Source organism: Pseudopodoces humilis, chromosome 8 (assembly GCF_049639895.1).
Source record: "Pseudopodoces humilis isolate 2021_Gansu_Grassland_sample_001 chromosome 8, ASM4963989v1, whole genome shotgun sequence".
Lineage (NCBI taxonomy): Eukaryota > Metazoa > Chordata > Aves > Passeriformes > Paridae > Pseudopodoces > Pseudopodoces humilis.
Genome location: NC_142207.1, coordinates 5,773,568 through 5,788,051, shown reverse-complemented (window position 1 = coordinate 5,788,051; position 14,484 = coordinate 5,773,568). Strand labels below are relative to the sequence as shown.

The 14,484-nt window shown below is 40.1% G+C and overlaps 1 protein-coding gene across 1 annotated transcript in view; it reads left to right on the top strand.

Annotated features, from left to right (window-relative positions):
- Positions 1 to 14,484, top strand: part of THSD7B (thrombospondin type 1 domain containing 7B) — a 297,680-nt gene that overhangs the window by 162,104 nt on the left and 121,092 nt on the right. Inside the window, exons 9-13 of the mRNA XM_005519602.2 lie at positions 808 to 999; positions 4,400 to 4,634; positions 6,319 to 6,434; positions 12,116 to 12,248; positions 13,247 to 13,350. Coding sequence (XP_005519659.2) covers positions 808 to 999; positions 4,400 to 4,634; positions 6,319 to 6,434; positions 12,116 to 12,248; positions 13,247 to 13,350 — 780 coding nt within the window. The remainder of the gene's footprint in view (positions 1 to 807; positions 1,000 to 4,399; positions 4,635 to 6,318; positions 6,435 to 12,115; positions 12,249 to 13,246; positions 13,351 to 14,484) is intronic.

Here is a 14,484-nt window from a genome sequence, read left to right as displayed (position 1 = left end):
AATGACAGTTTCCTGTGTTGTATTCCGCATGTGCCTTCTTTTGCTGCTCATTCTGGCAGTTGTTCTTTGGGTTGGTAGGTTTTTCCCCATTGTCCTTGTTGAAAGGGCTTTTGGAAAGATGCTTCTCATCAGGAGGTCTGCTTTGGTCCAGGTCCCTTGGTTCATCTGCAGCAGAAAGTATTTCTCTTTTGGATGGTGGTGGCCCAACAGATTAGTAATTTTAGATCTAGCTGTTTGGTGAGAAGCAAGGGTCAGAAATAAGAGTGGCTCATTCTAGTGAGGCTGAAGGGGAAGGACTAAAACATCTGCCAAATACTTCTCTGGCCTATGTGAAAAAAAAAATCTGACTTGTCTGGGGACCTGCACAATTTGTACTGTGGAAAATAAGTTCTGTAGGTAGGGGTTGCTAGAAAATATGGGGGAATTATCATTGCTTCTGTTGATACAGGGGTATTAACATATTGATATAGTATTGTATCAACTATTCTGTTAATATATTGCAGCTTTCTACTGATGAGATTATCTCATTCCTTTCTCTTACCTGCTTCAGAGAGTGGACTGCAGCCAAGATGTCACACACCGAGCTTGAAACACGTTTTTGTCTTCTTTGCTTTCCTGAATAAATTTTTTAGATAGCTGTTCAAGTATTACACTTTGCAGCCTGAAGCCTCACCACATGTTGTTCAGTAGCATATTCCTGCACGGGCAGGTGGACATTTGATGTGAAGTCAGTCTGTTTGCTGCAGGCTGTGGGTGTTGAACCAAGCTGTGCCTCCCTCCATGTCTATCTTGTTTCGTTTGTTCCAGGTGAAGAAGTACCACACCACCTCTGCTCAGAGCTTCCCCATCCCAAGGTGGTGGCCTGTGAAGTCCCTTGTGCGAGAGACTGCGTTGTCAGCGAGTGGTCCCCGTGGTCCCCCTGCTCCCACTCCTGCTCCAGCAAAAACACCGAGGGCACTCAAAGCAGGAGCAGGTCCATCCTGGCCCTTCCAGCTGAGGGTGAGTGCTGAACATTTCTGGATAGTCACTGTTCCTTTAATGCACTGACTTCTTGTCCTGAGCCAAACTGTTTAGAGCAGAGCTGATCCCAGTTCCTCAGGAACCAGGGATAATAGTGATGCTTGTCTCTGCCTGGAGACTAAGAGACCTTGATGGACTGGAGTTCATGCGTCACTTGGAGAAATTCTGTCACAGTTCAAAACTATTTACTTCAGCCTCTGAATTGCTGTCTGTTGAGGGCCTGTCTCGGTGTGAATTTGGTTCTGGAGAGCTTCATCCTCTACCAGTAAAATTGATGCATGACAGAGTCATCATGCAAGTGTCTTTATATGGGAACATACCAGGAATGATTTAAAACTGGTGAGCTGTGAAAAATGAGGAAATGGAAAAGGACTTGCTTATTTTATTTTTTTTAATGTAAGACCTGGAATGTGCTTACCTGCTTGTTGTGATAAGTAAATAGCTCTTGATAAATACATGTCATTTCCTTTGGATCTTCATGGACATACTATGTATCTGTTTTTTTACATGTTAACATCAGTGGTCCAGCTATTTAAGCAAACCATTTTGTATTAGGAGTGTAGTCTTCTAATGCAGTTACACGTATGGTAATTAATTTATGTGTTGGTTTATCACACAGGATTTGAAAGGTCTTGGGTCAAGTGCATAAAAATTCATAAAATGTGAAGAGGTCCAACAGACTAAAGCCTTGTTGATACAAAATACCTGTTAGGGCCAAAACTAGGTGTAGTTAATGCAGCAGCAAAACACTTTTAGATGCAAATCTAGTCCAGGAAGAGCTCTGTTAAGTGCTATTTTGTAAATTATCATTAAAGCCACACACTGTTTCTGGGCTATTGTAAGGACTTGATCTTGCAGACCCTTACTGATGTGAAAGGTCTGTATTCACATAAACATCCTCATAAGCACTTGTGAAGAAAATTGGGACCCTTCAGGATAAAAATAATTGTTGATTGAATGATAATAACTACTACTAAAAAGTGTATGACCAAGAGAGTAATTAAAATGAAAATATTGTTTGTCTCATATTTTCCATGGAGGTATCGAATCCAAATGATAGATAAAACATGGAATTATGAGAGTGAAATTGTGAAGGAGTGAATTCTGGAAGTAAAGAAACACAAGCATCTCAACCTGAAAGGCACGAACCTAAAAATTGTGTATTCTGAGCTGAATACTTGAAGTTTCTCAGGAAGGAATAATTAACTATTAAACTCAAACTCCCTTTTTCTGTGCATCTGTAGCAATGGTGTAACAGTTTGCTGTGCAGAGTCACACATGTGTGTGCAGATAGTGATTGAAATTTGGGAGAGTGGAAGTGCAGTTAATACCATTATCACTGCAATATTAAGGCAGTTTTAAATTACCTGCTTTTTCTACCTTTTTCACACCCAGCTCACCACTGAGCACCTGACTTCTACAGAGTTCTGGTACCTTTGCAAGGGCCGTTTTGTTTGGCCTCTGTCAACAGAGGGAGTGTCAGCTGTGGCTCTGCTGTTGGAGGACTTAAGGAAATTCTGAGTAATTTTCTCCAAGCTCTTTAACTGCTTCCACAATATGATAATCAGGAAGCTGTTGATGAAACCTGGGGGACTTGATTTGAATCAGGTTTTAAAGATAATTCTTTACGTAGCAACTGTCTGAAACTTGGTGCAAGAGGAGATCATGGAGCAGGCACTCCAGCAGGTGTAAAATGAATTATAAGAACTCCTGAACATCATAAAAACATCTCTAAATGTCTACTGGAATGGCCAGGCAGAGGCATGTTGTCCTGCTTTCTTTGTACAAAAGTTGTCAATGAAATGCAGAAGGTGACCAGGCCCTTGTGCTCGTTATGAAAACAGCATCTCCTGCTTGCAGTGTTGCAGGCAAGTTTGGATGAGCCATTTCTTACTATGTTAAATCTGACTTGTTTAGGAGAGCTTCATTAACATATTGTAACTAAAATAATATTGAAAAAAGCCACCCTGACTTCTGCCGGGGAAGTTGCAGATTCGAGTTGGATATAGTCTTAAGTTTTTTATGTTTTTTAACTTACAAACGGATCAGGCATTTTGCCATTTGCTTGTTACCATTATTTATTTTAAAGGTGTATCTCAAACACACAAGCAAAATAAGTAGTTTGCATTTTTCCTGCCAAGTCAAATTCTTCAGGAAATAAGCTACCTGGGGCATTTTCTACTCCATCATTATACTAAACATTTCTGAGGCTGAACATTATGTGGATTGGTCCATTTTCATGAAAAGATGAGTGGTAACGTGACATGATTATCCAGTGGGCTAGGTAGTTTCTCTCTTTTTCTTTCCTCACTGCTACTCATTGTGGCCATTTGGGGCCTTACCTTTTCCCAGGAGGGTCAGTCCTGCAAGGCAATAGGCATCCCTTTGACATCCCTTCATCTCCTGTTGATTTTAGTGGGCTGTAAAGGTGCTCTGAACCTTGTGGTATCTGTCCCCAACAGTTCAGCTCTTTCAAAACCTTCAGCACTTTGGATGTGTCCCAAGTTGTCTAGGCTCTCCCTCCTGGAGGAAAATGATTTTGATTTTAGTAATTTTTTGCTTCTTTCTTCCTAAGATAACAGTGCTTACTGTTAAATTTCACTGCATTACTCAGTAGCTTTTGAGCTACGATCATCTGCTTTTATGGATAAATTCAGGTGCTGGCTGGAGTGTTACAGCTTCTGGGGAGGAGGCTCTTTAAACTCCTGTACTCTGGGGCTTTGTCACCAGTTGTTGACAAAGTGAAGCAGTTTAGCAAAATCTTTGGACGTGAGTTTGAAGGATGGTGCTTCAGTGAAGTGAAGGCTTCATATTCAAAACGTGTCTTTCAGGTTTTCCCCTTCCTTGATTTGCAGACGTGGGTGTCATTTGATACATCCTGCTGCCATTACAGTTCAGCTTCCTCTACTGCTCAAATCTTTAAGGCAACAAATGAATATAGTCCAGATATGAGAGAGGGATAGTCCTTCTTGGGAGATTAGCAAAGAGAATGAACATAAAAATAATGTTTAATTTGTCTTTAAACATGATTGCATGTTTGCTGAGTGATACTGGCATTTAAATGGAATTAACTTTGCTTTGTGTAGGAGTTATTGATAAAGTAACTGAGAAATACACTTTTCCTATTTCTGCTTTCATTAGGCATTGGAATACAATTTTATGCAAGGCTAGTTTAATGAGGAAACAATATTTTAGAAGGTTGTTATTGCAGCCATAAAGGTCAACAGCTTTATTTAAGCTTTATTTATTTATTTTATTTTTACAGGGGTGAAAAGGGAAGATATTGTGCAAACCTGACTTTTTTTTAAAAATTTTTCCGCATCTTCCTTTTGCCACATGCCGTGAGATGAGGATGTGGTGTTCTCTTGACCCTTTCCAGGTGGAAAAGCCTGTCCCCCTGAGCGATCCCTGCAGGAGCAGCGTGCCTGCAACGAGCACCTGTGCGTGCGTTTCTTCTGGGAAGCGTCTCCCTGGAGCTCCTGCTCCGAGGACGTGCCGGGCGCCGCGCCCAACGCCACTGCCAGCTGGAGCGGGGAAGCCACCTGTGGGGTGGGCATCCAGACAAGGAAAATCTTCTGCAGGAAGAGCAGCTCTGGCCAGGTCGCTCCCAAAAGGTATTTAAAGAAAGCTTGTTAGTGTTTATTTATAAAATACTTGCTGTACAAAGGCATTTTCAGCAAGTGTGTGGACTCCGCAGCATTGAAGTAATTTCATTTCAGGACTAACTCTCCAGGTACTACTCCATCACTGTTGTAACAGGCAAAGAAACTAAATATCCAGCCCATTCTAACCTTCTATCTAAATCTAGGCAAAAAGCATGCTTTCAGTGGTGGTGATTTTTTGATGTAGCTCCTCTGCTACTCTAATTTACAGTTTTCTGCAGATATTTTCCCTGAAGGACAGGTGTGAGGAAAATGTAAAACACATTTGAATATAATGTTCAGCAACACGTTATTAGCAGTGCTCTCATAAAATAGAAAATGTAAATAGATTTTGCATTATATTTACACTCCAATAAGGCAGTACCATATGTGTGTTCTATATTGTTCGCTTGGTTTATATAACTTCCATAATGTGCTAGCAACACAACAAAATTACATACTCTGCAGTAGAAATATTCCAAATTTTGCTTTGCTTTACTAAATGAGGAAAATAAGTAGCACAGATGTTTTCCTTAATATTGAGAAATCAAGACGTTGCTAATTATTTTCACACCATTAATGAGTATGGAGACTTAGAACTGAGTTTCCTTTCCTATTGTAACTCTCAAAACAATGCTATTTGTGTAGGCAGGGTTTGCTGAGTTCAGTAAAGTTTATTAAAATTCTTGAGGTTAATGAGGTTAATTAAATAAAACGAAAGAAATCTGGTATTCATGTATGTCTCAAATGCATTGATATGCTCGAAATTCACCTAATTAAACATATTGTTTATAGAGCTATGTAATGCCTAAAATAGTTGTTTGCCCCCTCCACTTTTGAGGTGGTGTAAGAGGAAATGGAACTGAAGGGGGTAAGTAAACACTTAAGTAGCTGAATCATGGTTTTAACTTTTTTTTTTTCTTGTAGGGATTAGTGGCACATTCCTCCTTCATGTGGGATCATTTTGGGTTGCATGCATTGCTAAGTATTGTAATTGATAGAAATTAATAAGGACTGAGAAAGATTAATTCCATTCCTGTTCACCCACTTGATGTGCAAGATCTGACTGATTGCGTAAAATTGTCCCTTTCCTGCTCTTCAAGTCCTCATATATTAACTGTGTCTGAAACTTTTATTAGAATATGTATGACATGTTTTCCATGTAGGAGTTAAAAATGAATGAAGAGCATCACAGAGCTCTTTGTACTGTATTACGCTTGAAACTATTCTTGTGTTCCTTGGAGGTTGAAAGTTGAGGAATATGTCATCAGCCTTTACAGACAGGTGGTTTGAAGGCTGTTGCATGTTGTGCTAAAACAGGACTACATAAACATAACTACTCACTTTCTCTAGTAATAAATATATCTGTTTTACTCCCATGAGCTTTGTGATTTTGATGTCACAGAGCTACATTTAGCCTGTAGTCATCAAGCCAAGTTCCCAGTTTTTAAAAAAAACAAAACGGTGTTTTTTAATCCTTGAAATGTACTAAATTCAGCTGGGTTGCATGAGTGAAAAGAAAAATAAGGCTTGCTCTGGCCAGGAGTAGTGTCTTTGGTTTGGCAGTATGCTCACAGCCCTGTGGAAGTCTTAGGAATAAAATTTTTCTCCATAGTTTTAAGTTTTTCTTTTGTTTTATCCGTGTTTGGATCCGTAGGTGTCCGGAGTCCCTCCGGCCTGAGTCGGTGCGGCCATGTCTCCTCCCCTGCAGGAAGGACTGTGTTGTTACTCTGTTCAGTGAGTGGACACCCTGTCCCACAGCCTGTCAGCCTGGTAAGCCTTTAAGAAGTCAAAATTTGGGGGAAAAATTAATACATCGGCCTAGAAACATGTGGCAGATGAAGTTCACACCAGTCTAATAAGTTTTAGGGCATTCATCTGCGTGAGTTTTGGACCTGAGGACTTCGGTCCTTGACTTTTGAGTTGATGTTCTTGGGAGGGTGGGATCCTTGTGAGCAGCTTTGGAGATACGAATTCTCTTTGTTTGGGAAAAAAATTCCTTCTGGGTTTCTGCCTTCAGAGTTAGACCTCCAAGGCCCCTGTGCTGTATGATTGCACCATGGACTTGCTTACATATGAAATGTAATTTTCTTGATCAACCTGGGTGTACGTACAGGGTTGTGCAGGTACCTCCTTTGCTTTGTGCATTTTCAAGGGCCAAACATGTCTTTGATCTTGTTGGTTAACTTTGAGGCACAATGAGTGTACAACAAAGTTTCTTTATAATCATCTAGTGTTGAGTTTTCTGACAAATTTGTGTTTCGTTAATTGTTCAGATGAAAGTCTGCTCAGTTATCAGAATATTTCATTATTGTTGGTAGTTTCCTTGCCCTTCAAAGTTTATCAGTGGATGCTTTAGCATAGTCCTTGTTAGATTTTACAGGAAAATGAGTTGCTTTCTAAAACAGTGAATCCTGTTTTAATTAGCAATTTATTTTTAGACTTTAAATGAGCTGCCTATGAAGGAGTAGAATAAATTACCTGGTAAATGACTTTGTTTATTAAATAATAGTCTACAATTAAAATGAGAAGAAATTAATTATTTAACCTCCTTGGCAGTGTTATCATTTTAATATAATTCTAAATTAAAACTTCTTAGATGAGGGAGTTTGTTTTTTGCTAAATCTGTTATTGATATGGCTGCATTGTAAGATTTTTTTTTTTTTTTAATTTGCATTGCACAATTAAAACCTCAGCATGATAATGAAATTTCAAAGCCACTATACATACGTGAGTTGTTAGGGGTGTTGTGGTTTTTTTATAGAAAAGTTGTATTTAATGAAAGCAATATACAGATGGTGAATTACTAATCTGATCAAGCAGGGGCAGGTATTGCCTGGCAGGTTTAAAATTAATTGTGTACCAGCATAAGATCAGAACTTAGACAAACACGGAATCACTAAATCAGCTTTACACAGAACTTTACCAGTTGAGCTGTTTGTAGTTTATCTGAAGAAATACATCTTGAGTTTACCATCACACAATAAAAAGCTGACATTTTCCCTACATTTAAATGTCATCAGACAAACGTCTGTCTTCTGGCAGAAGGTTATCTCCTGCCTCAGAAGTGCAGACAGCACTGAGCTTAGGGCAGTAACAGCTGGACTGACAACATAATTCACAAAGGAAGTGCCACTGAATCCAAGCACCTGTTGGGGAGGCAGGAGCAGGGAGGTTGTTGCAAGTTATTGATTCTCTGCCATTTCAGATATTTAAAGGTGGCAACTGTCTACTGCAGTCTTCTGTAATCTATCTGTTTTACCTGGTCTTTGAGAATGGATTGAAAAAAGAGTCAAAGAATCAGTAAGGTGGGTTCAGGATAGGAAATGGTCTGAATGAGCAGCAGGTAGATTTTCCTCTTGTCACCTGCTTTCCTGGGGGTGAAAGTGGCCTGGAGAGGTAACTGCTTTCAGTGTGGATGAGGTACTCCCTGGTCTGTCACCATAGATTTAAAACAGAGAGATTAAAAAAGAAAACAACTAACAATAAATAACATTTTTCATCTTCCTTCTGAAAATAGATGGTGCCTGTGAGTGCCTCTTCTCTTCTGGGCTTTAGTTGTCCAGGAGGAAGGTTAGAAATTTCACAGTTACTTAATTCTCTGAACAAGTTTACATGAAATGTTAGGTAGTAGCTGTCCTCTTTTTTTCTCCATGCCTTAAATCAGATTTGAAATGAGAAGGGGTAAAAGTGGATAAAAAGAATGGTGTACCACACTAAGAAATTCTAATGACTTCTACCTTGTGTCAGACATGATCTGCTACTTCCAATCCTCATAAACACACAACCAGAGCTGGTCAAAGCGAAAGACTTAAGAGCTCTTACCTCTACAGAAGTATTGATAGCACTGATTTTGGTGAATCTCAGAAAATTCGTCCTTGTTTTTTGTGTGAGCAGAGTCTTGTGTTGACCAGACTGGCTTTCCATCTGGGCAGGAGCAGAGAGGGAAGCTGGATGTTTTCTGTGGAAGCTGGACCTGACATGGCACATGTTCCAGGAGTGAAAAGGGATTTTTGTCCCTCACCTGGGAATGGTGGTGCAGCTCTGTGAACCCTGGGCATGGAAGCACTGGGTTGAAAGACAGAGGAAGGAAGGATGCAAGATTCAGGGAGGAGTAAGAGTGGTTGATAAGAATTGTATGGTGCTGTAAGGGAGGAGAATAGAGGCTGGTGGCACAGGAGTGGAGAGTGGAAACAGAGGTAAGGCACCCCTGAAATTCTAAAACAGCATTCTCTGAGTTGCAAAGACAAGGACAGAGAAGTTAAGATGGTCCTTAGATCTTGAGGCTTTTTTTTCAGGAGGGCAAATGGTCATATTTCCATGCTGGAAATCAGTTTGGCTTTAAAAGGACAGTCCTCCACATTGCTAGTACTCTGGAAAAAATTAGGCTATAGCAATTTTACTGAAGTACAAAAATTATACTCATTAACATTTGTAAGGAATGCTATAGAAAAGCCAGTGAGGAAATTCAATTTTGAAAATGGGGTTTGAGTAAGGTGCAATAAATGTTGAGGATAATTTAGTTTCTTGAGGTGGAGAAAATTACTGTGGGAAGCTCATTTAGATTTGGTACTGATTAATAGGAAGGAAATGGGTAAGATTCTAATGGTGGTAGATAATTTGAATGAAAATCATCACAAAGTGATAGAGTTCATGATTCTTGGAAGGGAAGGATGGCAATATCACAAGACATTTAAAATAAAAAAAAAAGACTTTAACAAACTGCGGGAATTGGTATCTGCACCTCTCAGGAACTTGTTCTGTGCAGTCAGGAGTGCAGAAGACCTAGAAGGTGCAAGAAAACCTGTCCAAAGGGCTGAAGCCCTGCTGGACTCTTAATTTCTATTCTGAAACTGTGCTAACAGTAAGCCAATAGCACTGGGGAGCAAGGCATGTGTAGGTCTGTATGTAATTTGCAAGTTCAAGGTTCAAACAGTGAAGAGGAGCATCAGACACATCTAGAGAAGCTCTTTTTTATCTTACTGTCAGAGTTGTTCAGAATCTTGTTTCCTTTTGGATTGTCATAGTGTTTCACAAAGATTAGAAACAAGAAACCAAGGATGCAAACTAAGCTAGAGGATATTAGATAGTGAAAATCACATAAATGGATTGTAAATAAGGGGAACCTGTATGAAATGTTCTTTCTGTGAAATGGGGGAAGCACAATATGGGGAGTGTGCAGTTGCTGCCGTTGTTTCCTGTCTGCAGCCATGAGAAGAATGTACTAAGGAGTGTTTCCATTGAGTAGCTATTCCCATGTCAGTGAGGTTGTGTGACTAAGTAGTCAAGTAATGCCAGAGCATCGAGTGACTCTTCTATGGGTGAGAAATAAGGTCCTGAAGAAGTAAAACTCAGTAGTACCAAGGCAGACCAAACTAAAACTCTTCCCTTCACCTCTGCTCCTCCAAAAAGAAAGGTCAAGAAAATTGTAGATTACTCATCCTAACTTCATTATGTAGAAAGCCACAAGAACAAATTGTTACTCAAGATACAAACATTTCAAGAATCAGATTGTAGTAAACTGGCCAGTAAGGATTTATTGAGAACAAATTGTGCCAAATAAATTTAATCTCCTCTTTTTTTGACAGCGTAGCTGTTCTAATTAAGGGAAGTGGTAGATTTTTGACACATTAAACTTTTATCAGGAAGCTGAGGAACAGTGGCTTAAATTAAATGACTTTTAAATGGGTACTCAGCTGCTTGAAAAATCTCACAGTGGATATCACAGTGAAAATAGTCTGTCTGTGTCTGCTTTACTGCCCATTAGAGTATATTGATACACACTGATAAGATGCTGTGAGCCTTCTCTCCAAGCAGAAGAGCCCCAACTTTCCTGGTCTCTTCTGTGTGTCAAATGCTCTGCTCCCTAAATAGTCTTTGTGGCCTCAGGCACTTCTGGAGATACTATGGACTACAGAGTGAATGAAAGTCAGCAGTTAGAAATGCTAAAACTCCTACCAGGCTTGTCAAATTCCTGGGCATGTTGTATGTAAGACCCCTGAGGGGTCACTGTACTGTGCCCAGGGGAGGCTGCAGGTCCTTTGGGCACAGTGTTGTGAGAAATTGAGCAGGGAGAGGGAATTGAATTGGACCTACAAAGGACTGGGTTTGCTTAATTCAGAGAGGAGAAGACTTAGAATGGATGCAAACCCTTACAGTTTTGTAAATTGTATGCATTAGGTGACAGGGATAAACTCTTCAGGTAGTGGACAGAAGATAAAACAGTTTAATTTCCAGGAGTGATGGTGTGGGCTAGATTTTAAGAAAAGGCTCTTTTTGAGGCTTTACAGGCCCAAATCAGGCATGTGAAAGGAGACTGCAGGAAGCTGTAGAGCTGTCTCAGTAGTGGCTGTGAAAGAAGCAGAAGAGGGATCTCTCTGGATGTGCTTTTTCTGCCCCAGGGCAGCAGCTGAGGTGAGCAGCCTCCTGCCAGTCCAGTGTCCTTTTGCAGTGATCTCAAAGTGGTGACACATCTGCCAGTGGAGGCTTGTATGACTTGGTATTTTTAAAGGCAACATTTTTCTTGGATCTGTGCTTGTACTTTGTGTTCATGGTGTGAATTCTAAGTTTTCCTTCTACTCTACTACATGGTAATTTTGCTGCTGCAGCTTTGCTCTTGTTCTGAGCTGGAAAAATAATACTCATAGTGGGCTTATTTGCACTGCTTTCCTCTTTCAGACATATTTGATGAAGTCCTTTATTTAAAGCTTTTTACATGGTCTGCAGTCCTTTAAAAAGTTCTCCTGAGATACCTTTTTACTTTTCTAGCACCTGTTTTTTGCAGTGTGAGCATGGTACCCAGAAAAGGACAAGGGCCATGAACAGTGGTTAAACCAGCTCTGTTTGCTCTTACCGCTTACACAGCCAAGGATTGTGTTTGCTTTAGCTGTAGAGACAAACAGATAAATCTTGCTCCTGTCTTTCCTGTTGCATTCTGTACCATTGATTTTGTGAACTGTGTTTCTAGATGGATTGGTATTGCGTCAACTCAGGTTAAGTAGAGAGTTAGCCTCTGTTGGTTACAATGGTTTTCATATCAGGAAGTTATCATCTCTGATTTCTAGTGCCATAAAGATGGGTTACTTGTAGCAGCCTGAGACCACCAGAATGTGTTCTCAGAAACAAAACCTTCCATTATGACAGTTTGTTTCTTTGCTTTTTATTCTTTTCCTCAGTTAAGGTGTTTATTTTCTTATTTATTTATTTTCTCACTTGATTTGGTGTTCTGTTAAATAGATGATTTTTGATGCATTTCTTAGGCTGTTGATTTATCATCCTTCCAGCTGCTGTCTTGCTGAACTACTGGTAATTTTAAAGGAAACAATGTTACAGAGTGCTCACAGATTCAAAATATAAATGAAACACAGAGTATATTTCTAACCAAGGCAGCTATATAGCTAACTTGGGATGACAACCATGTCTGAAAAACAGCTTTTTTGTTTTTTGCTTTACAGGCAATGCCTCCGCAGTTAAGCAGTCCCGGTACAGGATTATCATTCAGGATTCTGCCAGTGGGGGACAGGCATGTCCAGACACCTTGTATGAGGAAAGAGAATGTGAAGATGTTCCCATCTGTCCAGTATATAGGTAAAACCTGTTAGCTTGGAATCAGTATCTAGTGGGTGTCCACTTCTCTAGAAATGACTCTTGTCCTGCACAGTTTTAACCAGAAAATAACATAATGTTGGAAAATGCAGAGTTTAAAACAAATTTAAAACAAATAATGTACCTTGCAAAATGCGTAAAAGTGGAGTTCAAACTGGAGATTTCAGTAGATCTGGCATCATCAGAATGAGCACCAACAGACACAGCTCCTAGGAATAGTAACCTCAGGGTCTGATGTGTGTAAGGAAGCTGTTACTGGGAACTTCCCCCTCATTGTATCTAAAAATCAATGTGAGCTATTTTGGGACCACAAGCCCTAGAGTGCCTTAATCATAATTGCATGCTTATTGCAGAAACTCTTGTCTTTTCCCCTGGTACTCTCACTCCAGTGAATACTATGCACTTAAAAAGTTCTGATTAGACAAATAATACAATAGAGCAGTTACTCACTGCTCTTCATTAAGATTCTGTGGTCCATCTGTTGTGCAATATTAGTAAATAGAAAAGCATTATATCTTTGCATACAAATCTTCAGCCTGCACATCCCACAGGAGATGGTGCTGGAGCAGAGTGTGGAGCTGAAGGCAGTGCAGGGCAGGGGACAATGCTCTGCTCTGCCTGGTGCCATGAAAAGCTGCTTCCCATGGCTGGCACACCTGTGAGCACGGAAAACAGGCTGGGAACAACATCAGTTGTATGAGAGCAGGAGGAGAGCCTGGTGACAAAGCCCACTGGAGCCATTTCATATGTATCTTACCTAACTTTGAAACACGCCCTGCAAAATGAGAAAGGTTGTTGGATAAGGATGTGCTGAGCCTGGCATCTGAATTCCAGTTCCCAGTGCTTGTGTCAGGAGCAATTACAGCTCTGTGACTCAAAAGTCCCCACAGCATATTATGATTGGTAACTGGAGTTTGTGCTCAGATGTGTTCCCTGTTTTCCAGTTGTAAGCATGTCGCTGTTGGCTGTTCCCTCTGCAGGTGGAAGAGCCACCGCTGGAGCCCCTGTGTGCTGGTGCCAGACTCGGTGAGACAGGGCCTGCCCGGGCAGAGCGAGGCATGTGGGCACGGGCTGCAGTCCAGGGGTAAGAGTCCTCCATCCAGCCCCAGTGTCTGAGGTGCTGGATATGGCATTGAAGTCAGGTCTTCACTTTTTTTTTTGCAATAGACAATTTGGAAACTAGCTGGAGTACTTTATGAAATAAAGTGTTTTGGGAGCTGTTTCCATTATAGTTCTGCTGTGCTGGGCATTAAAGTAGCACTAACACAATAGCTTGGAGTATAGGAGGAGATTTGTGCTTGGTGTTCAAATATCTTAACCTGCTTTTCTGCCCAAAGCTGAAGCATGTGAGCTTTAAATGAATTATCTATAGGCCTTTATGAAGTAATCCATTCTTTGTGCTAAAAATGGAAAGGGGTAATTTCCTTATGATTTTGAATTTTACTAATGATTTGCCTGAGACCTGATTTTCATTAAGACTGTTGAAGAAGTTCAGCATGGATAAAGGCTTTGGGCTCCTGCCCTTGGCATAATTAAGCACTTAGAAATTAGTGGTCCCATTGTCTGAACAGAAGTGTTGAGAAGAATGTTCAGAGTCTGCATCAGTCTGTAGTAGTGCCTGCAGATGGCTGGAGATGTGGCTGTTATCATTCTCGTGGGAAATACAATGAAACCTTTAACAAAAGGTTATTTTTATTGAAAAAAAATTGCTATACAGGTATGCTAACTGAGGAAACTTGACATAATAATTTACTCCTTCACAAAGGTAGAAGCTATTCTTTAAAGATGAAATGAATTTCTTATGTAATCTGGAAACAAAGGAAAAGAAAGAAAAGCCCTGACAGTATGTGGGATGTATCTGAAAGAAGAAATCTGTTTTAAACTAAAACTCAAAGGAGTAAATATCTTTAACTAGGTTTTGACCACAAACCTTTCCACAAAGTTTTCAAATCTGTAAATTTTATTGTTCAGTCTGTGTGAAGAGATGGTAATCTTTATGTTCTAGTAGGTGCATGAACTTTGTTAATCTTACTCTGACAGAATTAGAAGTATAATAGAAGAGCACCACACTTGCTTTTACTCTGTGGAGAGCCCTCCAATAATTGCCAAGGCTATGTGCTGTGCTAGGGTAATTGTGAAAAACCTACCTTGGTGAGTTTAAGCAAAAATCATTTCAATGCCACGTTCACTTTTTGTAATTAACTGTGGCTTTGTAACA